The 26,789-nt window shown below is 44.6% G+C and overlaps 1 protein-coding gene across 1 annotated transcript; it reads right to left on the bottom strand.

Annotated features, from left to right (window-relative positions):
- Positions 1–1,391: 1,391 nt before the first annotated feature.
- Positions 1,392–23,345, bottom strand: LOC118789466 (prolactin receptor-like). Its single transcript, XM_036545900.1, has 9 exons — positions 23,090–23,345; positions 13,219–13,308; positions 10,254–10,395; positions 5,494–5,663; positions 4,970–5,148; positions 4,608–4,761; positions 4,251–4,338; positions 4,018–4,087; positions 1,392–2,709 (listed from the first exon to the last, which is right to left on the bottom strand). Exons 2-9 carry the CDS (start codon positions 13,298–13,300, stop codon positions 1,948–1,950), a joined length of 1,647 nt encoding a protein of 548 aa, XP_036401793.1. The 5' UTR covers positions 13,301–13,308; positions 23,090–23,345; the 3' UTR covers positions 1,392–1,947.
- Between the last annotated feature and the right edge of the window lie 3,444 nt (positions 23,346–26,789).

Genomic DNA, 26,789 nt, shown 5'->3' with positions numbered 1-26,789 from the left:
ACAGCTCCACTGTGAGGTCACTGCTCCTCCCCTGATATATGACACCACCATGACACGGTGGGGCTTTCCTGAGGGGCATTAACCCCTCAAGTCCCACAGACAACTCTGACACCACAGCTGATTTCATTCACGTAGACACACAAACACAACATACACACATGCACAAGCATGCAGACACACACGCGTATGGACACACACACACACACCCAGACATGTTCAGACAGTGACGATAGGCAAACACTGATAGGCCAAAAGAATTTATTCACTACATCTTAAAGTTCTTCCAGGTCAGAAAGATCAGAACAGAGTATACCTGTCACTGTGTAGAAGACAATGAGGCAGGTCTTACATAAACATTTCACAGAGAAATACAATACTTGCCCTTACACCTCACTGTACAATACACACCCATATAACATCCTGTGTGTCCTTACAGGCTCTAAGAGAGTTGTATAGAGGGAGGTTCGAAGGTGAGTTAGAAGGGAGTGTGAGAGTGGCCGGGGTGGGGGGTGTAAATAATGACAGAAGAACTTCTGACATATAAGGCACAAGCACACGTCTATAACAGTACAACAGAAAACCACATAGTACACCATCCATGGATTCTGCCCCAAGGCACTAACTTCTTTTGGATATGCCTGTGACAAATTCTTTAAAATAATTTCTACATTAAAATTTGCCTGTGACAATTTATTAGCGATAGCCACTATTATCAAATTGTGCGTCTGCATAGCTCTGGTAGCTCTTGGGAGAGGGGGGTTTGTGGGTTGGTCTGTTAAACTAATCAGCAAGCAAAACTCCAATCAAGTATCAGGGACATCAGTGCGTGGTAGAAGAAGTGGCCTCATCTGTAATGGAAGTTTTTTTTTTTCAAATGAGCAAAAACTTAGTCCTTCCAGTGGAAGGCATGCCATAGTTGGGTTTAGAATATGAGCTAAATTAACAGATTCTGGATCAGTGCATTGGGGCAAATTCAACTTGCGCCAATAACCAGTAGAAATACACAGCAGGTACACTGTACAACAGCATCTCTGGTGACAGAAATACAGCCAAACAGCAAAAGCCTGCGAGTCGCTCTCTCTGACAGGCCCAGAGGAGTGTGCAGATAAACAATACCTGTACCTGCTCTATCCCCAAAACACACACACACACACACACACACACACACACATACAGATACATACACACAAAGAAACCTGACCTATCACATTCAAAGCAGCTGCTGTCTGAAATCTCATTTTGAACAAAGTTGCTCTGATTGGAAGGGCAGATGTACCCACTCGGCTTTGCTGGAGCTCTTTATTTTTGCTGATGTTTATATGCAAGGTTTATCATGGTGTCCAGAGACACGTTTACCTGCTGTTTCTCGACACATCTCAGTCTCGCCCTGCTCGCTCAGGCCCCTCCCCGTCCCACCCCCTGCTCTGTCAGATTCACAACACAGATCCACACCCAACAGCATGTGGATTTCTATGGTTCTCTTCACTGTTTCACTTCATGATTCCAGAAGATTTGTTTAAATTTCACCGTCTGTTTGGTTTAAACCAAACTTTTAAATCTGCCTAGAACCGCGACCGGATCTTTGTCTGCAAAGGCCATGAATGAGATTGTCTCTGATTGTCATAGGTAAAATAACGTCCAAAGAACATTCCGGTAATGTTGCATCAGCATCTCTTGCCAGTGTCAGATCACAGCCAGTGCTGTGTCACAGTCATTTGGTAGAGAAGGAAAGGCAGACACACACCCTCCTCTAGGTACGCTGCAGTCAGTCCCTGGGACCAGGGCCCCCTCACAGACCATGTGTCTATTTACACATCGCGTAGCATGTGCTTATGCTTGCAGGGTTATCAGAGTATATGTACATGGTGTATGTGTGTGTATGTTTATATGTATACTGTGTGAGAGTGAGAATGTGTGTGTGTGTGTATGTGCACTGCATGTTTGTGTTTAGGCCCTCTTAGTGGTGGCTGGTAGTAAGGGCACTGCCAGTTCATTGTGTTCTGAGCACAGAAGCGCCTCCTGCTGGTATGTGGAGACCATGCCCTGAGCTGAGGCTATGCCCTCGCTCCCCTCCCTGTGAAAGCTCAGATCCTCCAGGGTGGTGTAGTTGTCCCCCACGCCCCCTGCCGCAGCTCTGGCCACGCCCCCCGGGCTAGCTGACACCCCGCTCGCCGCTGGCTCTGCCTTTTTCACGCCGGTCACAGCCGGCTGGCTGTTCTTCGGAGCCACGCCCTTTTGGCCACAGTGGGCGGGGTCCAGTGGCAGGCAGGGCACCAGGTGCACGGTTCCGCTCGTGCTGATCCCGTTCACGCAGGTGTAGAAGTCCTGGCAGGGGGGCGGCGCCAGCACTGGGGTGGAGTTCAGCATCACACTGTAGCCTTGAATAAGGGGGGTCATATGCTCTGTGTATATGGGGCTGGGGTTGGGGCTTTCCACTGGCAGATTGGGGAGAGGAGCCTTGGGATCTGTGGGTGTGGTCTCACAATACGGGGCATGGCCTGCTTGCATCTGCAGTTGGTCCTTGGGGCAGACAGGGAGCTCAGTGCTGGGCGTAGCTTCTTTCACTTCCTCTTTCATGACCTCCTTCTCACTGACAAAGGGCAGACCCTCATCCACACTGACATGGAGCCAGCTCTCAGCACTGTACTGCGGGGGCATGTATCCGTGGAACGAGCTGAAGAGACGAGTTATCTCATCCATCTTTCCATTCTGCCGAGAGAGACAAGGGGGAGAAGAGAGACAGGCTGGTGAGTAACAATACAAAATCTAGGCTCTGCGTTTCATTGGCCGCTTGCAGCCTTGAGGTGATGAGGTCATAATAGAATGTGACATCACTAGAGAGGCATCACTGCCACTCTCTCATATTACAGCAGTGTGTCTTCTGCCTGATGCACACATCAAGTACCTGCAAACGGTCACATTTTTTCAGTGTCACAACTTCATCTGGCATTTGGGTTTTGCCATGTTTCATTTGCATGGTGATTTGATTTTGTGCGGGAATTTCTTTGGACTTCTTTGTTCATCATCCTTTTGTGCCTGAGTCAGGTGAACGGCTTTTCTCAGCTAAATTCAAACATCATGGCCCTCTCCACCATTATGTCTTTTTCTTGAACCTGTCAACACTTTGTCTTTCATGAAACTACTAATCTTGGATCTAAAAAAAACTGCTGAACTGGTATTTTGCTAGAATTCTGAAAAAATGAAACTGAAAGAGTTTGCAACCCTGGAAGCTGAGCACATCATTGAGCTATACTAAGATCTATAAGAAGTAGTCAACATGTGTCTCTTAAATCTCCCGGTAAAGACATGTTAACTCTGTTTCCAATAGGACAAAAAAGGCATGCAGTGGGCTGTAGAAGTCTTTCCACTAATGCTTTTCCTGCCCTCTGTCTCTTTCCTCCACCTTCAGCTCTAACATTTTCGTTAAGACTCATCCATGTTTCATTGCTTTCAATCTGACCTGAATGGTACGCTACTTTATATAAATGTAATAAGGACATTTAAAAGACCTGGGTTTAAATTTGGGCCTGTAATCACACAATCGTTCAGTGAAAGACACTCCTCATGTGACTAAGCATCCTACACAATGCTGAGCTTTGTGGTCCAGCCGGTCTCCATTGCAACTGCATGATGTGATAAGCCATACAGGAGATTCTGTGAACTGTTATACTCACTGCCTCTAACCTGCTCTATAATGCCTCATTCTTCATGTTCTAATGTTACGTCATTATGTCTGACATACAGGGTATGTGTGCAGTGAATCTTTTAATCTGTCTGTGGTCAGAAAGTTCAGGGAAAGGTCTGGGTGCTCATTTCTTTGTGTAACTAGGCGAGTTTGTGAGTGTGATGCAGTAGCTCAGATAGAGTGTGATGGAGCAACTCAGAGCCTGATGGAGTAACTCAGAATGTGATGGAGTGACTCCGAATGTGATGGAGTAACTCAGACAGAATGTAATGGAGTAGCTAAGCTGAAGGTAGAGACCAGTGATGCTCCATCCCAAGACATTAGATCAGTACCTTCAGCAGCATAGGATCGATGCCTCGGATCTGTGGTTTGGGAACCGGAGGCAGAAGGAAGGCCTTTATCCTGCAGGGAGGAGAAATCACAACTCAGCACACACAGCACTCACATATACAGCAAAAGCAGTGCACACACACAAACACACACAGATACACACACACACACACACACAATGTGCACATATTAATGTGTGTGAGCCTATGTTTGTGTAGATGAGTGTGTGATTCACCTCTTGCCCTGGGGAATGACTCCGAAGCCGATGATGAGCACAAATAAAACTCCGACACCCGACACCAGAATCACGGCCAGCATCTTGTCTGGAACAGCAGGAGAGGCAGTGACTTAGCACCACATTCATGCCATGCCACAGATACTCAGAACCCCAAACGCTCGACACATCATCTGCTCAGTGTTGAGTGTTATGAGTGGGTGAGATGAAGCCAGGGAGGGGGCATGTCTATTGCAAGAGCGGGCAGGATTTAGACAATGAGGGAGTATGTTTGTGGCTCGAGGGAGCAGGACTTAAACAGTGAGGGGGCGTGTCTATGTAATGAGGGGGCAGGACTCAGACCGAGAGGGGGCGTACCTATCGTCTGAGGGGATGGAACATCGATAGTGAGGGGTTCACTCCACTTGCTCCACACTCCAGCGTAGTGGGACTTGCAGCGCACCCTGACCACGTAACTCCCCACTGGCAGGTCCAGCAGCTCCAGCCGAGGCTCGCGCAGCACCCCCTTCACCTACAGGGGGCGCCACACACACAAACACATCACACAGGTGAAATGAACACAACCTGCACTGGTGGAATACTGAGTGATATACTCTGCTTCTGCTGAACACCCCCCAATGTTTGATCTCACAACATCATTCTCTCTAAACCTCTCTCTCTCCCTCTCTCTCTCTCCCTCTCTCCCTCACTCTCATACACTACAGCGGTGGGAATCTCACCTTCCAGTTGTGCGGCTCGGACTTGCGTCTGAACTGCAGCTCGTAGACGAGCGTGACCCATCCCATCTGAACGTCTGCAGCGATGGGGTAGAGCCAGGAGACCACCGCCGTGCGCCCAGTCTCATCCTCAGTGCTGTTCTTCAACCAGTACGACAAGTTGAAAGGCGGGTCTGTCTCCACTGTGAGGAAAGAAAGGATAGACCATTACATTACATTACATTATTGTCATTTAGCAAATGTTCTTATCCAGAGCGACTTACACAGGTTATAATTTTACATATTATCCATTTACACAGTTGGATATTTACTGAGGCAATTCTGGGTTAAGTACCTTGCCTAAGGGGACAAGAGTGCCCCTGCTTTTGGTTACCATGCTCCTCAGCACTATGCAACACTGACACCCACATTAGAGATGGGGAGGAAAGAGGGACAGACCATCATTTGGGTGGTTCACAGCATGATTAACACAGGAGTCGGGGAGAATAGAAGAAGGGGAAGTGAGTAGCTCCCCCCGCAGGTCATACCAATCTCAGCCACGTCAAGGCAGTGCTCCTCAGATGTGTACTTGGCATGGCTGGTCCGTGCCGTTACATTCATGCAGTACACCTCCCACACCTGTGTGTGCTGGCTGTCGAAGTAGCAGCTGTTGGGCCCGCTTGTTACGTAGTCTGGACACTCCCTCTTGGGGCCCTTCCTGGAGCACAAGGAGCAGAGATCAGAGGACTGAGAAACACAGGACAGCGAACGGAGCTCAGAGCAGTAGGAGACACATCACAGCAAGTAGAGCACAGAGCAGTGAAAGACACAGGACAGCGAATCGAACTCAGAGCAGTAAGAGATTCATGATAGTGAGTTGAGCTCAGAGCTTGTCCATGCAGGACAGAAAGTAGGTCTCAGAGCAGGAGAGACAAAGAACAGTGAGTATAGCTCAGAGTATGAGAGACACAGAAGACTATATGTGTTTGAGAGGTAGAATAGAGGAGGGTAATAACAGCATTCTCACATCAGATTTCACTCATTTTCTGCTCACACACTCACCACAGCAGCTCAGTTTTGTTGCAAAGGACAAGATGAAAATGCTGCCAGGTGTCAAGATGTCATTTAATTTGTACAGGTAGGTGTTCTTCCTGCTAGGCTCTAGGCCTGTCGCACCTCCACCAGTGCCCGCTATACATACAGAGCCAATTCCAAATATGCCAACCATAAGCCCTCAAGTCTTCAATAAGGCCTCATACTGTGTGATGTGCCATAGTGTCCATATGAAATCAGTCCTTTGAAGAGGTCATAAAATGGGCCGCCATCACCAGTGAATCACCACTACAGAACATGTTTCAAAAGACATTTGGGGATAGATTATATCAGGAGATGCTAATCTTCTAGGCCCTTATGAATTCAATGAAAAGTACATTAATGCCTCATAGCGCTTAGCCCCGCTCTGTAGAGCGCTGATTTGCTGCTGTACTCTTATTTAAAATATATATTGAAAGGCATAATTACTATTCTTAAAAGGGAAGCTTTCCTCTCAAAATGATTGTCCTTGTCCTTTCAGCTAATGTATTGTACCTGGGTCCTCTACTGTATTGTACAATTGTACAACAAAAAAACATCATGAAAATCACATCGTGCCACAGAACAAAACCCCAATGAGATGAGAAGGAAAGGAAAATGACTGGATTCCTTTTTTAAAAAGAAAGACACCGCTAATCTTCTCAGCAGGATAAGCAACTGCCTGTCCCTTCACCATCACCTCAGCAGTGGCTGTTTCCTAACCTCTCTGTAACCAATATTGCTACATTTGTCCTTTTTTCACTACAACATCTTAGACTTACCAAATAACCACTCTTTAATAAATAGCACTATATTGGGATGTTCTGCATTTATCAATATAGTGCCTGTTTTATCAGCTTTTGCTCGTTTTGCTTGTTTTCTTATCTGTTAAAATCATATCCTCCGGGCTGATGAATGCCATTTTACTAGCGCGGCTAACTGGTCTTAGCCAACTGCTTTTAAAAATGGCTCTGCTTTTAATTGTCCTTTGTGTGTCTCCTTTCCTGTGTTTTAACATATTTTTTTCTAATTTGGTATGTCCAGTGCTTTTTCCCCATTTTCTCCAACTGTTGAAATGCCCTATCAGGTCATAGAAGCCTCCCCACAGCTGCAACCCACACTGACAGTCTGGGGCGGGTAGGCGAACATGTGAGGTCAGCCACTGCTTTTTCATGCACCACATTCCCCATGCCAAGCTTGCGCCAGATATGAGTCAGAGCAGGACACTGCATGCACAGCTTTATGCAGGCTGACTGCAGGAGCCTGACTGGCCAGCGGGGGTCACTAATGAGCTAAAGGATGGACAAACCTCTGACTGACCTACCCTTCCCTTTATCCCCGGTGAAACAAAGCCAATTTTGTTCTGCCGCTATGGGCTTTCTGGTCATCGCTGGCTAAAGATCACGGCCGGAATCAAACCCAGGCCCAACCCAACCCTTGTGCCTGAACATCAGCTGCTTTTACCAACTATTCCACCTCTTTTAACATCCTTTGGTGGATATGCCTTTTAATTAGCTGCTGCTAAAACGACACTGAAGATACTCTCCCTTCTCAACTCCACCTGCGTCACATAGATCCTTCTCAGATCTGGCTTCATACATACTGGCTACTGTATTTCTCCTCTAATCATGCTCATGCCATGACCCGTGATGATCTTCCCAGCTGGATGCTTCTCCTTTTAGCATTATTAAAATTAAATGTCTGATATAAAAAATGCAACCTTCTTTCCTCTGCACTTCAGTCTTTCAAAATCTTGTAATTATTTTATAAATTATTATTTTATTTTCTCAAAGGGACACAGTAAGTCTAAGTCTGACAGCCTCAATCCAGGTAGCTCAACACCTCTAATGACATCCCATGGTTTCTTCTCTTGCAAATGTCCTGGCTTCCTGCACAGTCAATATTTGTATTTCATTAACGAAAACTGATCAACCAAATTGAGCAACTGTTTTCTGTCAGGTTCTTCGTTATCCACAGCACCTATAAGGAAAGGTACCACCACTATACATTTCCAAATGAAAATTTTAGCTCAAGTTCTAAGAGCTTTCCCGTAATCAGGATTTTCTCTTGTTGATTACCCCTGATCCTTGCCTCTGCAACAAACATACTGTGTAGCCTGACGAACAAACAAATGGCTTTTAATAAACCTAAAGTCTTATTTACAGTTTCTGCCAGCTTTCACTTGTCCAACATCACTAAAATAATCAGGCATAGGAGAGGACCAGAGCCCTCAAAGCTCCTAATGAATGGTATACAAAAAAGAGTCAAAAATAAAGATACCTAGGCCAGCTGAATACTATCACTGTGTGAACGCACTTTCTATAAGTTGCTCTAGATAGGAGTCTGCCAAATGAACATTTGTAAAATGCACTATCACCAGCAATGCACTCAATTGTCTAACAATTCTAAGACATTCTGTAGGATGAAGAAGATCCTTGGAGAATAAATCTCTAGCTTCATTCTTCCTCCCAGTCTTAATGAACTCTGATAACTGCTGATAAAAATGCATGGTTATTCTTGTGAGTGCTCATGCCATTAAATCCTTTTAAAGAGCTTTCCAAACTGACCGCCAGTACACATCCTCATCGTGTTTCCTCTCCCATCCGTCTTTCCCACTGCCCTCTGTGCCTGTCGCTGACATCCCAGAAAAAACTCTCACAGTCTCACTGACCCCAGAACACCTGCAGGATTAGTCTGTACTGACCCATCCTTTCTTATACTCTCTGCATAGTGGATCTGTTCCAGCTAATCCCATCTTATAAATTTCTCCCTTCAAATCCCCACTGATTGGAGGTCTGCTTCTGTCATGCATCTCTTCAAGGGTCTGACCTCAATGGCTACTACCTCGTATTTTAACACACAGTGTCCTGTCTGTCAACGGTTGTGGAACCAAACAGGAGCTGTCAATATGCGTTCTAGCTTTTGCTCAGCCTACGGCTGCGTAACCGCTGCCACAGAATCACTAAAACAAGACAGAAAAACACTCGCTCGCAGCCACAGTCATTGATTTATCCAAAGCTGGACACCGTTGATCACTCTGTCCTGTCTGGCTGGGAAGCAAGTCATTTCATCCTGACTGACAGCCTGAGAAGTGATGGATGCTGGAGCATCTTGATTCACTGGTTTCAGAAGTGCTTCTTAAACCTCTCCCAACTGCCACCACTGGAATCCCCCAACCGCCTCCCTGGGTCCTATTATCTTCAGTCCTGACATAAGCAACAACAGTGTGGGCGTTTTTCCATTCATCTCTATGCTGATGACACAATCTTCCATTCAGCTTGACCTAACCTCCCCACAGTAATCGCCATATCTCCAAAGCAACCTAAAGAACATCCAGCAGACCTTCAGTGACCTGTGTCATCTCCTTAGTGTTGAACTAATAATATTACAAAAGTGAAAAGGGTTTCTGTGATGAATGGAGCTACAAGGCATCAGGTGAATGCAAATTGGGAGGATTGCCCGAGATAAAAAAAGAAAAATTCCCCTGAACAACCAGGTAGTATTTTCTTACATGCAGGACATTTCAAAATTGTTCAGAAACACTGGGGTATTCTGAGTAATAACCATAAACTAAACGAAGCATTTGAAGAACACCTGTGAGTGATGCTTATACATCTCCCTAACATCAAATATATGGTGATTCATCCCTCCCGGATACAAAAAAGCACACATCGACACAATGTTCCAGATGGCAACTATAGATGGAGTCAGTGTGTCCAATGTAATTCTACAACCAAATGTCTGGGTTCCAGTCATCGTATTACAGGCAAACTGGAGATAATTAAGGGCATTATAAAATGTTCCCCAACTAATGCTGTACATTTAATTAACTGTCCCTGTGCCTTGGCTGACCTGGGTGAAATGCATAGCGGAGTTTAGGAGCAGCAGAAGTAACCAGGACCTCAAAAGAGCTCAACACAGCATCTCCCCATTCAAATGCATAGGTGTTTATCTGTTGTCAGTAAGGATTCATTTGAATATAAGCTTGGCCTCAGCTGATCTGGGAAAGACTGTAATAATAATGAACAAAATAATAAAATATATAACATATGAAAATTAAGTATTAAATGAAGTTGTCAGTAATGCACCACTTTCTCTCTCTCTTGCTCTCCATCTCCACACACAACTACACACACACACTCACACACACACAGTGGGAACTCTGGCGTGAGGTACTCTGTAATGAGCCTTCCAGTGTATTGAAGCACACAGACTGACTTAAAGTGCCGGGCCTTACCCCACAGTGTAGGTGAGTGTGTAGGTGACATTGTGGTCACTCTGGGAACCGTTGCCAGGGAAATGCCACCAGCAGGTGAAGGTCTCCATGTTGGGGGATCGGCAGTAGTGGATGTGCGGCCTGAGGAGCGGCGATGGGGAAGCTGTATGAAGAGGCGATCGATCAATTCAATCAATCAGTCTCTTAATGAATTAGCTACACACTGATCGTCAGCTGCCTTGTTTACAAAACCCTCAATCTAAGACCCTTTTGAGTCCTTCAGACGTTTCCACCAAAGTCAAAGCTTGTCCAGAACACTGACTCTATGAGCTGTATGAATGTTGTCAGCCAAGGGATCCTTTGGGAGGAGATCAGATGTGGCATATTAACACTGAAAAGTTGCCCCTATACGAAGAAAAAGTTGCTTGAGGGGATAGCAAACGTATACAAGCTGTAAAATGGGGAACTTTTTTTCCATAAGGAGTTTAAACTTCTTTATATTTCAGTATGATGTTAGCACTACAAAACAGGACTTATCTAGTTGACAAAAGGTCTGTCTAACCACTTTCATGTTTTGAATCATTTAAATTCTCAGCCAACTATTTTAAAACTATAGTGTAAAACTTCTCAAAACCAGCTTTGAAACATAGTTTCAAAGTAACTATCACAGTTACAGTGGTCTTCAGATAATAAGAGCACTCCACACTGCACTGGGTCACACCCCCCCCAGTGAGCACCACTATCACCTGGGTAAACCTGGGTAAACCCAGTGCTACTCAGACTGTTTCATTTCTCTGAAAAATGTAAACCCTGTAAACCCTCCCGGCCTTTCTCCTGAGAGCCTGATTTATAGGATTGTGCTGAATAAACTTTGTCTGAGGGAAGAAAGAGGCGGCTGGGATCTGGAAGCACGCCGCAACTTTCTAGGAAATCTGGGAGTTTCTACTGGCTGGAGTGGAGCTGCAGGGGGACTTTGATTGCACATGTTGTGCCAGTACATTGTACCTTACAGCACATAATCTTGGTCTAATCCTTGCAGGAGATAAAGAGTGAGTGTGTGTGTGTGAGATATGCCTGTGTGTGCATGCCTGAATGTGCGCCTGCATGTGCCTGTGTGGGTGTGTGTGTGTGCGCGCATGCGTGCACAAATGTAATTTGTGTGTATGTGTATTCATTAATGTGTGTGTGTGCATACCTCTCTTTTCTCTGTTTCTGACTGCAATTATATGCCCACATTACTATGGTTCTGGTGCCCACTGTCCTGGCAAGGATTAAAGGGCACATGGATTTCAGCCACAGGAGATTAGGCTCTGACGAGAGTTATGACAGCCATCTTTAAGTTGATTACTAATATAATTATCATTCCACAATATTGAGAAGTACCATGAAAGATCATAAAACACACCTGTTTTTTCCCCAGCTTAACCATAAAGGGCCCTTGTAAAGGACCCTAAAATACCTCACTCCGATTTTTCCAATGATGGAACCATAGGGAGGAGTGCTGTTCTCACTGTCCTCTGAGGGAGAGCGGAGTGGCCAACACACAGCCACGCCGCCTCTGCACAGAACAAACTACACTGCTGAATACTTAACGGGATCCAAGTTTAATTAAATTTATATATTAACATTCCAGGCTAACAATGAGCCCAAACAAAACAACAAGACACACTGCAAACAGCCCAAATTTAGACACGCTGAGCAGTGCCCCTCCAGAAGGCAGCCACGTGCCCCCCCCCTTGACATCATGTTTCTGTCCCTACTGCATAACTGCAGACCACACCCTGACCCCAGGCCAGTTGTGCCCACGCCGGCCCCAGGCCCTCAGTTCTCCCAAAAGGGCCTCTTAATTTTCCCCAGGAGCCCTCAGATATTTCATCTGAATTAAGAACAAACTGCCAAGAACAGAGTGACCCAACAGCAGCAATCACAAGGCAATATAATCAGCTTCTCTCTCTTTCTCCCCCTCCCAATGTGTCACTGCCGCCCCCCCACCACCCCCCCGGCCTGTGTCTCACAGGCTCTTACTGCCTCCTTCTCTCTCAATCCAGTTTAAGTGTCCCCATTGACATAACAATCGAGCGCGTTGCCAAAGCAACAAATACTACAAAGCTGCTTAAAAAACTATAATGTACAACTAACACTTCAGCTAAAACAGCATTTACTTATCTTTACGAGCTAAAAAGACGTAAAAGTAAATTGTTCAACAATGTGGTTACATGACAAAAAAATAGCTGTAAATTAATTAGTTCAATAAAACTGCTAAACAAGTGATACTTTTTAGGTTTTTCCCAAATTGAAAGGCCCTCTGTTGGATTTTGATTAATCTGGAATCTTAACCATGCCAAACCAAGCGTACATTATTACTTATAATAAAAGTACAAAAAAGTACAGTCTTCACGCTGTACTTTTGAGATACTTTTACAAAGCTCTCGCTGCAGCTTTCACCACTGGGTGTTTGTGTCACACTCCTTGCCATGGCTAATAGGATCAATTACAGATTCTAATTTTCAGCCAAATGTTAATTGCTATTTTGTTAATAATTCTCTTCATGGCAATAAATTCCTCTGTCTTACTTTCAGTTCATTCACTGCCAAGCTGAAACTTCCCGTCGATCTGATTTTCAGACCAAATTATGTAAAGTGTGCGCAATGTTGTTTTTTCTTTTAATCTAATTGCAAAATGTATTTTCCTGATATCTGAATCTTTTGAGAAAGAAAAAAATCTTTTCAGCAGAAAACAGCAGATTCACATCAAGCGTGTAGAGGAGGAGAATGATATTTGTCTGTCTTGTGGTGTCAGACCTGGAGCTGTGAATGGTTAAAAAAAAAATTATACTTTTTTATATACGTAAATGCTGAATGGTGCTGTACCTCTCTCTCTACCTGCACCATCAACTTCAGCCCCTCCCTCCCACTGCTTCACCCACTACCCCCCACTGCCTGCCTCCTACTCCCCCATCACACTCTCCCACCCAAGCATCACTTGCCTGTTTCCCGGGTGTGTTTGTGGTCCTGGGAGTGCGCAGCGATGCCCGCCCATGGCACCAACAGCAGCAGGAACCACAGCATCGCGAGCCCTGGGAACGAAACAGAATCTTACAGTAAAAAGGCTTTCCCAGGAACGAAACAAAAACGTCACAAATCTCTCGCCACTTTTTTTTTGCAAGCTCCCTATCAGCCACACTGCGCAGTTACCTGAGCTTTCTGTACATGCCAAGCGGAACTGTGTTGCAGAGCTGGAATGCACAACAAAACAAAGACAACAAAGCAGGCGATAAAGGCATACAGCACAGAACATGCATAGGCAAAGGACCGAAACATCCAAACAAAGACGGAAAAGGAGAGCATTTCTGCTTTCGGAAATCACCAGGAAAAACAAACTCCGTCCCCCCTTTTATTGCTCCAGGATACCCACCCTCAGCTTGCGCCAGCTCTTCCTCTCCTTAAAAAAATGGAGGTTTGACCACAGTCCAAGAGGACATTACATTACGGTATTAAGACTTCAGATTCGGGAATATATGTCAAACGTATTCCCGACTATTTTCAACAAGATAACAGGACCTCTCTTTTAGCTCTGTCCGTGCTTGGGGGAAGGCGGGAGGGGGGATTCTTAATGTGAAGCCACATTCACAGCAATCATGGGACACATCACAGGACAGAGAGGGATCCACGCCAGATTCTGCTGCACTGAATAAGTGCGCACCAGATGTGTGTGTGTGTGTGTGTGTGTGTGTGTCTGTGTGTGTGTGTGTGTGTGAATGAAATTGGCAGAGAGAGATAGAAAGTTTGTGTGTGCGCGTTCGTGCATGCATGCCTCTGTGCGTGTATGATTGTGTGTGTGTGTGTGTGTGTGTGTGGAGCGGGGCATGCCCATCTGTGTTTGTGACCCAATTATCTACTCAATCTGTGCCCAGCAGTGTTTCAGGACTGGAAGACCTGACCTTATGATGCGTTATGCAGGCACAGGTCTGGGTTCGGGTTCATTGGGAAAGCAACAGCATTTCCGAACGAACGCAACATGTGAAATGAGTGTGAAATAAGAGCTCAGCCTCTTTGTTGCGTGCTGAAGGGGTTTGGGCTCTGAGGTCACAGATTTGTCTCACACCGCACCACATCACACTGCATACGCACGTCACATCAAACCATGCCACCACAGGCATGCAGGCAGGCATGTGCGTACACACCCACACACACACACTCACACACACACACACACACACACACACACACACAAACAAAATCATGCACTAATACACAGAAACACACAGGCATGTATGTTCATACCACACACAGGTGCACACGCATGTACGCACATACAGGTAAACGGCAGCCAGTTTGCTACCGTTTTCCAAACTCGCAATTGTTCTGCTTATTGTAACTTGTTACCAGTCTCCAAAACTCTGAACTCTAAAGGCTTTGGTCCCTGGGAAATAGCATGCAATCCTCAGACACAGAACAGCACGGGAGCCAGGCTAATTAAATATCTCCTGCTGTCATACTAATCATAACTAATCTTATAATTTTGAGAAGGGAACTCCAATGTTTCACACACTGACATCATTACCCCTCCACCCCCCAGCCCGTATACCTGCCCCCACCGACACTCCCCTTGTAAGAGCCCCAGCTAGTGCTTTGAGCCCCGAAAAGAACTAGACCTCAATGTTGTTCATTTTTGATTAAACCACAGGAAACACAGAATGTAGGTCCTGTAGCTTCTGCAGGCTGAAAATGCAGAACACTGATAAGAGTCTTAAAATACAGGCTTCTGTTTTCAACAAAGAGCTTAACAGCTTAAAGCAGCAGAGAGACGGGCAAGAGATTTTCTGCTGACAGCTCTCATCCTCCATCCACGACCATGACATGACAACAGCCCGAACGGGTTGGAGGCGGAGGGGCAGTGGCAATGATGTCAGAGGGGGGAGCAGGTGCTGACAGATTGGGGGGTGATCACGTCATTGACTGGAGGGGGAAACCAGAGAGGGTGACACTGTTTGTGGGATTAGGGAGGCGCAGAGACGGCTGGGCAATATTGTCCGCTAGGGTCCAGAGATGGAGGGGAGGGATGTTCTCAGCAGTTCAACTGAGGAAGGAGCACTCTCATTGCTCCTTTGCAGTGGATTAGGATTGTAATCCTCTATATCAATCTCCGAGCGGGCGTTTCACAAACTGCAAGCCCCTGATCCGTGCAAGGCTTGGCTCCCCCCCCTTCTGTCAGGCTACTGAGATTAGAGGATCTGCTCTTGACCCACCCCCCAACGTCACCACACCACGGAATAAACCAGAGCTCACGCAGTGCTCACCAACGACACCCCCCCCCACCCCCCAACAAACGACACACACACATATACACACATGTATACACACACACACACACACACACACACACACACACACTGCACCAACGCTACCCCTGAGCCTTGTCCCTCTCACATGGAAGTTTGGAGGGGTGGGGAGGCTGGCAGGCATCCAGACATCACAAGCAACTAATTAATTGAATTGTTACAACACAGTTCTCGTTTGTTTAAAAGGCTGCTCAGTCAGAAAGCCTTGCTTCAAGTACAACAGGAAAGAGTTCCAGTCAATTTTATAGGGACGCACTTCATCAAATTATTCACTCACCCAACCTCTCCCCCCAGCGCAGTAAGATCTGTTCACTGTGTATTTCTGGCTCAACAAGTTATTTTCCTGTTTGCTGATAGCTGCACTCCAGCCAGGCTCCGAAGTGGCTCTGGAGTTCTGCAGCTAATAATCACGGATGGCTTTGTGCATGAAGAGCCACTCAATGGGCAAAGCCGCAGGAGCTCCTCTACAGGAAAGCACACTGATTGGTCTAAAGCTCTACAATGAAGCACTCTGACTGGTTTCAATCAATCCACATCGGTCAATGAAAACTGGTAATGGCCCCAAATATTCAGTGGTTCATTAAATTTTTATTTTATTTTACCCATCAACACTAATCTGTAGGTTAGGAAGTGAATTGTATCAAAGTGTTAACACATATGCAGCGATCTTCTAAATATGGATTATTTGCAGGTGTATTTCTGCATTGATTCCAGGGAGAGTTCTGGATTATTCATAGGGGTAGTTCAGGAATATTTGTAGGTGCGGTTCTGGATTATTTGTAGAGGCAGTCCTGAATTATTTGCAGGTGTAGTTCAGGGCTGTATATAGGCCTAGTTGTGGAATGCTTGTCGGCTTCTTTTTGACTCTTTTACAATTGCAGCTGTTTAACTCCTCTACAGAGGGTGGTAAATTTTTGATTTACCACCATGTTTGCGTACTTGCACTTTCTGTGAAAAACTTTGGAGCAGGTGGCAGCCCTCCATCTGCAAATCCAAATAAATTTAAGCAGTCTGCATGAGAAGTTTCAGTTTACCTCAAGTCAGAGTAGCGAAAAACAACACCACGTCTTCTAGGTGTCATTAACGCCATCTTACTGGCCTACCACTGTGGATATTTATGCTTGCTAGTACTTCTGGATCTCACCTGAAGGCTATTGCCTTGATTTCCATGGATTTCAATAACCTGATTTATGGACTGGCATTTGAGTCATGCTTGTAAACTGCTTTGGGGTGCAAAATAAACTGAAGACAGTATCAGTAGATCAATTATGCATTGTACTAAATCACATTGTATTATTGCATTGATTTGTTTATAATATTTGTGAAGATCATTTTTAATACCTGAATTTCATACCTTTTTAGATGGTTTAGTAATTTCACTTGCACCTTTGTGTACAAAGAACAGTCCTGCAAAGGCATGGATGGGATTTCTGTAAATGTTAAATTGTTTTCAAATGGCTTATTGTAACTAAACAATAATTGTCAATATATTCATATTATTCTTATCATAACATATTGTACCTATTCATGTTTTGTTGGATGTACAGTTAATATGGGCTTTTAAATGTCAAAACATTAAGACTTTCTGTTTGGTAAAGTATGTTTTATGAATAGTTTCCGTGTTCACAATGATTAAAATATTTGTTATGTTGAGCTTGTAAAAATAAATACATTTCATCATGATAATGGAATAAACATGGTGTTTAATTTCTCACAATTAATTCCTTGTGTTGTACTTGTAAAACACAATGTGGAAATTTTACTGTTTAAGGTGCTGCTATTGATAAAGTTTGACTGATTTGATTGATTGATTGACTGACTGACTGAGTGACATATCGATTGATGGACTGACTGGCTGATTGACCGATCGATTGATGTAACATCACCGCCTCTGTCTTTATGCAATGGTGAAAACCATTCCACTGAAGAACCCGACCTGCTCTTTTTAACTTGAAAACATAAAGTTCTCCTCCAAGTGGAAGCCATTTATCGTGCCAAACCTAGTGCTGTTCCTCTCACTTGCTTTATCCTGGCTTATCTTATCACGGAAAAAAAAACAAAGTGACACAACAGTCTAAAGCTCAGGGTTACATGTGAAACGCTGTGGCAGAATATTCTCACGAGCCCAACCAAGGCAGAACCAAACAAAGCTGACAGGTTCAGCCAAAGCTGCCAAACAGAACTGAGAAAAAAAGCCCGCCTGACTCGAGACCTGCTGCCAAAGTGCACCCGGAGCACGTGTGGGGGTCAGTGCTGAGACCCAGTCTTCACGCCAATCCAATTTAATCTAAATGGTCTTTGCTGCGAAGGTTACTGGGTCAGCACCTGACTTGCAATTTCTGCAGAGCATAACAATGCTTACACTTTAAGTTTGACAACATGGAAAAAAACACTTAACATACATGTGCGCATGCACACATACACACATGCGTATACACATGCAAATACACATGGGCGCACACAAAAACAAATACATTAGGTGCCAGACTAATCAACGCTGTGTATTAGCATTCACGTGCACCTTCCAAACAAAAAAGGATTAATCTTTTTCTCAGAATATGTCTAAGTTCATTCGCCCCCAGACATTAAAAGCCAAGAGAATGTTTGTTGCGTTGAAGCACACCTGACTGTACAGTCACCCAAAAAAAAACACTCATTTAGGTTCACCACATGCCATACCATATGCACACATGCACTGTCACCGAGACACAAGCATTCTCCAACCACTCTTCAAACACATGCAAACAACTCTCTTCATAGATATCTCACAAAAAGTACCCAGTGGGGAGGTAGTCTGCTTGTGATGGCCAGCACAGACATAGCTGGTTATATAGGTGACCTGATTATTGGCCAAGAAAATCTGCCATGCACGTTGTTCACGCACGCTAACACTCACACGCACCAGGGTCTTGCTACTTCCAGTAATCCCATCAACCTGTAGGATCAGAACATCTGATGTCCAGACGGGAAGAGGAGGTTTTGCTTCCTGGTTGTGATTTTGTTTAGCCATAATGTCAGGGAGCTTCTTTTTGCCCCCATCATACTCCATCACGTCATACAAATGAAGAGATGTCTCTCTGTCTGGATTCAAACTGGCTTTAAGAGCAAAAGATATCCAGTGTCACCAAAGCACTTTAGAATATATTAAATCACCCTCCATCCTGCTCCTTTTTCACTATAAATGGCAGCATAAATGAGAAAGAACAAATACAAAAGAAAACACAGTAAAACAAACTTTTAAAAGGAAATATAATTAAATGAGATCTTCAGTAAAGAATAATATAAATTATGATATCCCCAAATATATCAACAGCAAACAATAAAAACACTTTTTTAGAGGGTTGCACAAGGTTTTGCACTGCCCTCTATGCCATCCCAGACCCCTCCCCCTGGCAGGGCCTGCACTTCCTCCTCCTCCTCCTCCTCATCATCATCATCATCATCATTAGTGGAGACAGTCCAACCTGCCCAGGGCACTTGGAGGAATGTGCTCCTCTTAGCTGGCCACATTCTGATGTGTTCGGTTATGTTATAGAGATTAATTCTGCTGAATCTGGGGCTTCCAGGTTTAGCACTGTCCCTAAGCTGGTGTTTGACCCAGAGTCTTTGCCTCTCTCAGTAATTAGGCGGTTAGAGGTAGCGGAAAGAGGCCTGCGGAAGCTGGTATTCAACATTAAACCTTCACAGGGGATACGCACTAGAGATCTGCGTAAGTGAGGAAACCTGCCAGTACTGTGCTGTCCCAAAGGTAAAGACTTATGAAGGAAGGGAATTTGTTCCAGGCCCTAAAAGACATTATAAAGCAATGTAATAATGCAATGCAATGCGCTGCCTAGTGAGAATAATCACTGAGTAGATGGTGAACAGTATTAGAGTCTGACAGGTTGGTCTGTCTCTCCTCTCTCTTTCTCTCTCCTTCTGCCTGCCACTCGCTTTCACTCTCACTTGTGCTCCTGCTCTCTCTCTCTCTCTCTCTCTCTCTTTCTCTCTCTCTCTTTCTCTCCTAGAGTACGGTACAGCGCATCAGATGATATGTCATACAGCTCACAGATTAGATGCAGATTCCGTGCTCTGTGACTCCAGCACCCAGTATCATCAAATGACAGGTTGAAGTCTTACACATAAAAATCAGTCAGGTCCTGCTGGACATGAGCCTGTGTTATTTCTGATAATATAGAGAGATACAAATAGGGGAACAGAGCAATGTGTTACTCCTAATTATACAGGGAGATACACACAGGCAAACAGCATATAAGTCCCTAACAGCATGCTCTTATGTCCCCTAGTGGGATTCTGTCCGTGTGAACTGTGCTGCGCAGTCCTACATGCGCAGGGAAATGCGTGACTGCATTGGCTGCACGACTGAAAATGAGCATCAAATGCAGGGCTACCTTTCCTTATTGTTAGTGGAGCACTGCTAGGAATGTGCATCCTGTTACCATGGAAACCCAGGCAATGCCACTCTAGGAATCATGAATGGTCCTGCTCTTACCAGTACAGTCAATTGTCAAGGGTGAAAGATCGTTCGGCCTGGCACAAAATCGACAGAGAGTACCTGGTGCTATAAGGTACGTGGTGCTATGAGGCATGTGGCAATGAGAATGGACAAACCCATTCTGGGCTAGCGGTGACCACTCAGTGACCATGCTCCTCCAATCCTTCAGCCTCTCCACCTTGTCTTCACGGGTACAAGAGAGTGGCATGCTGGGATCAGCTACTGCTTCTCACAAATGCAAGTGTTCGGAGGTCATCTCAGTGGGGGAATGGCTGTGACGCATTCCCCCACTGATAAATCACAAACAGGTTATTGACTGTGACACACTGGAGCGTGTGATTGGCCATGGAAAAATCGGAGCAGGTGATTGGCTGGGAAACATTGAGGCAAGTGATTGACGGCCCAGTGAGCCATGCTATTCTGATACCAGAGCAGGCAGAATGGATGCGGTGCCATTACTACCTTGACAACAGGGGCTGAGACAATTTAACTGAAGTTCCAAATGAAGATGGGGTGATTTTCAGACAATCCTTAAGCAATGAACTAACGCTAGACAAACTAGTCCCATCCGTGAATATAAAGATTCCATTTGCCGCTCTCTTTCCATGTCGGCTGTTAACAGCATCCCTCATCACCCCGGCCCTTTTTTCCACCAATTATGATGTCCAAATGGGAGGGTCAGTCAATAACCAATAGCCTGTGGTCAAATCTTTTGTCACGCTCTGAGATAAAAATAAGTACCACTATACCCACAAGAACTGTGACCTTCATGCCTGAAATGTAAATTCAGCAGAATAGAATTTTATAGAAATTCATGTCCAATGAATCAATATTAGGTGGAACAAAAATGATTATAACAACAATAGAATGCAATGGAATGACACCAGTAGAACCGATATCAATCTCCCGTCTCTGCATCACTGGGCAACCCTCATCTTTACCTTGCTCACTCCATGGATGGGTATGGAGAACACTGTAGTGCATGGCACCACCGGAACCCTTAGGTCTCCCTAACGGCCAGTCAACTACTGTAATTTGGTATCATGTGATCCATGTCTGATATGATGTCTTCAATTATTACGCTATGCTTAAACACAGTTCTAACTTATGTTTTTTTTTTTTTTTTGCACAAATATGCACAGACGAGAGAACAGTCGGGTAGAAAGGACAGGTAGAAATTTTTAGTTTCTTTAAGGCACCAATAGCTTGTATTCAGGGGTTCCCCACCCCCATCCCACTGTCTATGCTGGCTGTCAGTCAAATGACTTTTAAAGGTTTTAATTGAGTATGCATCTGAGATCTCTGGATAGTTATTTATTGTATGCCAATTATGAATTAGTCTTGGGTGCTTCACTGTAAAATGAAATAAAAGTGAACACATTTTTCCAGCTGTTTTTGTTACTGTCTACCTTCAGTAGACAGTAACATTCAGTCTTTGAACGTTGAACATGCCCATTCTTGCAATAACACATTCACCTCACAGAGGACATGCAAATTACTGTCAACTAACATTAAACTCAGGTCAGTACTGAATAAACAAATAGAGAAAAAACCGCATTAACTGTGAGTTCACTTGAAACTAAAGCCAGCCTATATGGTGGGTTACAGGGGGTCAGGTCTGGGAAAACTCAGCGCTAATCTCCCAGAGGCAAGAAACACAAATCTGCACTGTGTGTCTGAGCTTTGAGTACAGAGCTAAATATTTCATTCCTCAGTGTTTCCACATGCTTCACTCTCACTCCATGTCCTCTTCATGTCCCCTAGCACATTCACAGCCAGCGGAGGATAGCTTTTACACCCTATTTCACATTATCCTTTAAAGAAAACCTATAAACGCAGCAAATAAGGTAGGATAAACCTGGGGAACGTACCTACACACGTACACACAGGCACATACATGCGCAATATACACATGCACTGGTGTGGGGGCCATACAGTAAACCTATGCGTTGACATATTTGTGTTTGTTAAGTATTGCGTCACGTGTGTTGAATATTGTTGATCGGCGTTAATTGTACTGCAACAAAACTAAGCGAGTTTCTGACGGAAACTGCAATGCTGTCTCATTAGTCCCATCTAGCCTGAGAGGTTTGTAAAATAAATGGATTATCAAACTTCACTCTTGGCAAAATGCATGTTTTTGTTGGCCAGTCCTTATCCGACAATAGAAACTTGGAAAAGTGCTACACCAGGCGCGGGCGATCTTTTGACAGCCGCTGTTTGTTTCTGTTTGTGCATTGTGGCATTATGGTAAATACTTGATCCGACAGAATAAATTATATTGGTCCAACAGACTATTTGGAAAATGCATGCTTTCACCTCGGGGTGCATTCAATACAATACCGATTTTTACGTAGGCTTCAGTCTGGGTTGCAGTCGAATTACCATTGGTTAAAAACACGACTCTGAATAACGTCAAGACTTGTATCATTCCCACTGTCCCTTCCGAACTGCAGTGGAGACTGAATCTGCAGGCTAGAGATAAACGTGAGATAATAGTCGCGCTGTAGCGCCTTGAACGATAAGGCAGCTGGAGGGATGGGGACGTTGAGTCGCCTGGGGTCTTTCGTTGTGGAAAAAAGAACGCTTTGCTTCAACTTCTTTCTTTTAACTCTCGTGTGGTTCTTTCTGATAGTTGGTGTTGCATTTACGTCAAATGGAAGACAGGGCTACGCGAGGACACTCGTACTGAGAATAGTTATCGTGAAAGAGAAAAGATATATAGGTATATAAAATATATTAATAATATAGCTATATATGACAGAAAAGCTAAAATATAACCTTGTAACTCAATTTGTTCGGTCGTTTAGACTTAAATACACATCACTCAAAAAATGGTGGATAAAATTTATCACAATGATAACACAGATCCCTAAGACCCGCTCTCACCGATACCTTTTAGATTGGAAAAAAATACTGTTTCGCACATCAACAACGCTACCTTCTGAACCGCACTGTATGTGCACTGGGCACAATATTACACTTCATACGAATATTTAACTGAATGTATAAGAACCTTACCTTGTAAATTAGGGCTGTATATGCCCCTAGACTTCTTGAGTAACCTGTTCGATAACTTGCAAAGTCTTGTCTCCCGCGTAGAGACAGCCGATGCGTGCCAACGATACGTAAACGATGTCTTCTAGGAAAAAACTCTTCTCCGCGACTCCGAGAACATGCCAGCCGATGCACGACGACTGCAACAAGTGAAGCGATCGCAGCGTTTTAAGTTCGCGTCTTTTTTTTTCACGAATCTGGAGGTAGGGCGCAGGCTTCCTCGGACGGCTGTCTCTAGCCTTCTGAGGAGCTGCCGCTAGATCCACTGCGTGTGCGGACAGTGTCTGTCTACTGCATGTAAAGGCGATTTGCTGCGCTCCACCTGACTGCGCGTCACCCTGGTATAATCAACGCGCTCAGGGCAAGTGCGCCGGCGAGGCACGCGGATAATGACTTTTTTGCAACTGTGCGCACGTGAGGGCTGTAAGAGCTTGCCCCACTGACGGGTTCCGACGCTGCGACGCAGGCTATATATACATAAATGCCCATTAATAGATCGATACAGCAGCGCAACGAATGACCTCGGCAGAGATCTGTGGGGTTTTTAATAGGGGTTATTGGTGTGTTGTCTACTGAGATATTTTTACGATGGGAATGTTGTGATAGTTTTGATAACATTTCATCAGTGAAATGCGGCAAACGGAGAAAAAGTAGAAAAACCGGCGCAGCTTTCTGCCAATTTGTGGCGTGCTTTCCCCCCTCTCGTCCCTGTTTTATATATCTAGGATAATGTGTCCATATTAGAGGAATGCTCATATGATCTCCTCAGCCAGAGTCACGCACGGCATAGCGGCAACTTTTCAGGACAAATATCGCAGCTCATTAAATGCATTATTTGTGCCATATGTTGGACTAATAAATCTAACAGCTGTTACTGTCCAAGCGGGATTGCGGGCATAGTGAACACTAAATCTGCGTTAGCACCATAATAATGGCATACTGATCGTAATACTGATTCTGCATTAATACCACAGTACACAGCATGCACACTTACACGTATAGGCACACACAGGCACACATAAACAGATACCAACTGTTGTGAATGGATGACCTGTCACCACTTCTTGACTATGTCTGGGATTATTCTGGGTAAATAACACTCACACACACACACACACACACACACACACACACTTCTAATTGTCCCGATGAATTGTTTGTGTGCCTGCATGGGAAAGAGGCGAGAGGCCCAAAGGAAGAGATAGGATGGGGGAATTCTCACGCTCACTTGCCTGCAGTGAATCAGGCCTGGATACTCTGGCCATAGATAATGCTCTGGTGAAAATAACAAAAGCCCTGTATATTTATAACATCATGAGAGCATGCTCGACATGAGAGGCATGCCTTGCAGTGGCATCAGAAGGGGTTCTGATCTAGAGCTGAGAACTGAGTTATAAGGATTTGCTCAGAGAAGAACAGCTTAGGCTAGAACCCTCCAGAATGAGCTCAAGAGAGACAAAGGTCAGCCAGAGACTCAGGAATGGGGCAAGATGATCTGGACTCTGGTTCAGGTGCCACTTTCCCCTAAAGTCATGGGTGCTGTGACCACAGAGGTCATATTTACAGGTCCAGACGTGTGAGGTCCACAGATAATTGATTCCCATGAATCTGATTTCAGTCTGAAGGCTCTGTGAACCCACCTCTAGTTCATCACCTGGTGCCAGGCTGATCACTCTCTGGGCCTAGGCTTTACCTGATAGGAATATTCTATCTGTCTCCAGGTCTTGTGATATCCAGGTGGTTCTAACATAACCCTGTTTTGGTGTCTGTCAAGAAAGGCAGTGCTGGACTCCTTATATGCAGCATCAAGTGCTCTGAATTGAACTGGAAATGTGTCAGAATGTGGCAGCCTTGTAAAATGACTCTTTTTGCACCTAAATGTAAAAGACAGTGGATAATGATGAACGCTAACACATGTCTGTGTCCTGCCGGTCCCGTGTTAGTATTTAGAATGTCATGTGGCAGAGGAGTAGCTCTGTACTGAAGAGCACTACGTGATTATTTGGTAAGACTATTATTAAACAGCTTTGTATAAACAGCTAAAATCTGCATGAATTCATGTCTCTGTGCTCTCACTGGGTGTTCTCTGATCCAAATGATCACCTCAGCACCGCCCACCAGACTTCAGAAATGAGACTAAGCCTTCTTCGAAATTTCAATTTGGCCTCAGCTGTTCAGGGTAATATAAAATCTCAATTATAGATAAAAGGAGTCACTGGCAGTCAAACCTGCAAGGACGAGGATTTGGCATGACAGGGAACCTTATCTCTCGTATACAGTGTGTGTGAGAGATGACCCTGAACAACACTGCCACACACACAAACACTCACACGTGTGCACACACACATACATACACACACACACTCGTCCATAGTGTTTTACCAACAGTAGTTATCATTCTTGATTATTCACATCCTGAAATACATCAGCAGTAATTTTCACAAATACGAAAGCTAATGTACCTGTTGCTGGTATGTGAAATATTACAGTTTTTTTCTCAACATGTTTATTGAAGACTGAGTTACAGAGCTGTTGACAGAGCAAGAGTCATGTTGAGAAAATGAAGAGTCTTTATGTGAATTTAAACTTGATATCCAAAAGCTCAATTTTTACTCATGACTTATTCAACCTGTAAAATGTCTCTGTATTTTGAAGGGGAGTGAGCTACAGCCAGCTGCACTGTTAAAGGGATACAATGCAACACCATATCTTAGGTGAGCCTTGATCAGTGTCAGCAAGAACTCAGCAGGTTGAAGGTTGCGGCAGTATGCGTTGCATCATTAGGGTCCGTTGTTACTAGTTAACTTCACTAAAGCACCTGGGGTAACTTTACTAGAACAGTGTTTACAGTACATGCTTCTGCTGTCTGATATTTGCACACTTCTGTATTTCATCATACTTTAGATGTCTGTATACTTCTAGACAATGCAAATAAGCATCTTTTGGTAAGGAAGTTATTTTTAAACTTAATGTGTACATTAATATGAAATTAGGTTTGTTGAGGGTCATTCTCATAACCCCACATTTCCACTAAATCTATCTTCACTGTAAATTCTTCAGCTGTGTGCAAATTCAGGAATGTGACTGTGGGCCGGTTCAGGCTCATAACCATGGGCAAATTCAGATGTGTGAGCTGGTTCAAGAATGTAACTGTGGATGAATTCAGAAACACAACTGTGTACTGGTTCAGGAGTGTAGGTATGTTGTAGTGTGGCAAAGAGATGGGCTCACAAAACACAAGGCTGGTATTGCGAAGGTTTTCGGTTCACTTCCCAGGTGTGGAAGCGCTGTTGTACTCTTGAGTGAAGTACTTAACCTTAACTGCTTTAGTAAATATCCAGCTGTGTGAATGGACGTCATGCGAACTATGGAAGTTGTTCTGCAAAAGTCTCTTAAGCAACAAAAATAATAAAGCATAAGCATCCATGGCATAATCGTTTCAGTCTCATGTCGCAAGACGTCCATCCATCATACGAGTACCTTGTGCACGTGCGCTGCCCTGCTGAGATGATGTCATCAGGAAGAGCCCACAGGAAGGGCAGATAACGAGCTCCCAGGACTTCATCGGTGTAGTTCCATACAGTCAGGCTCCAGTCTATCTCTACATGTGGAGCTCGGCACTGGCTGCACCATCCCCATCAATCGGCCTGAGCTGCACGGCACA

Source organism: Megalops cyprinoides, chromosome 14 (assembly GCF_013368585.1).
Source record: "Megalops cyprinoides isolate fMegCyp1 chromosome 14, fMegCyp1.pri, whole genome shotgun sequence".
Lineage (NCBI taxonomy): Eukaryota > Metazoa > Chordata > Actinopteri > Elopiformes > Megalopidae > Megalops > Megalops cyprinoides.
Note: the sequence above shows the minus strand (reverse complement) of the source record. Positions and strands in the feature narration are given on the sequence as shown.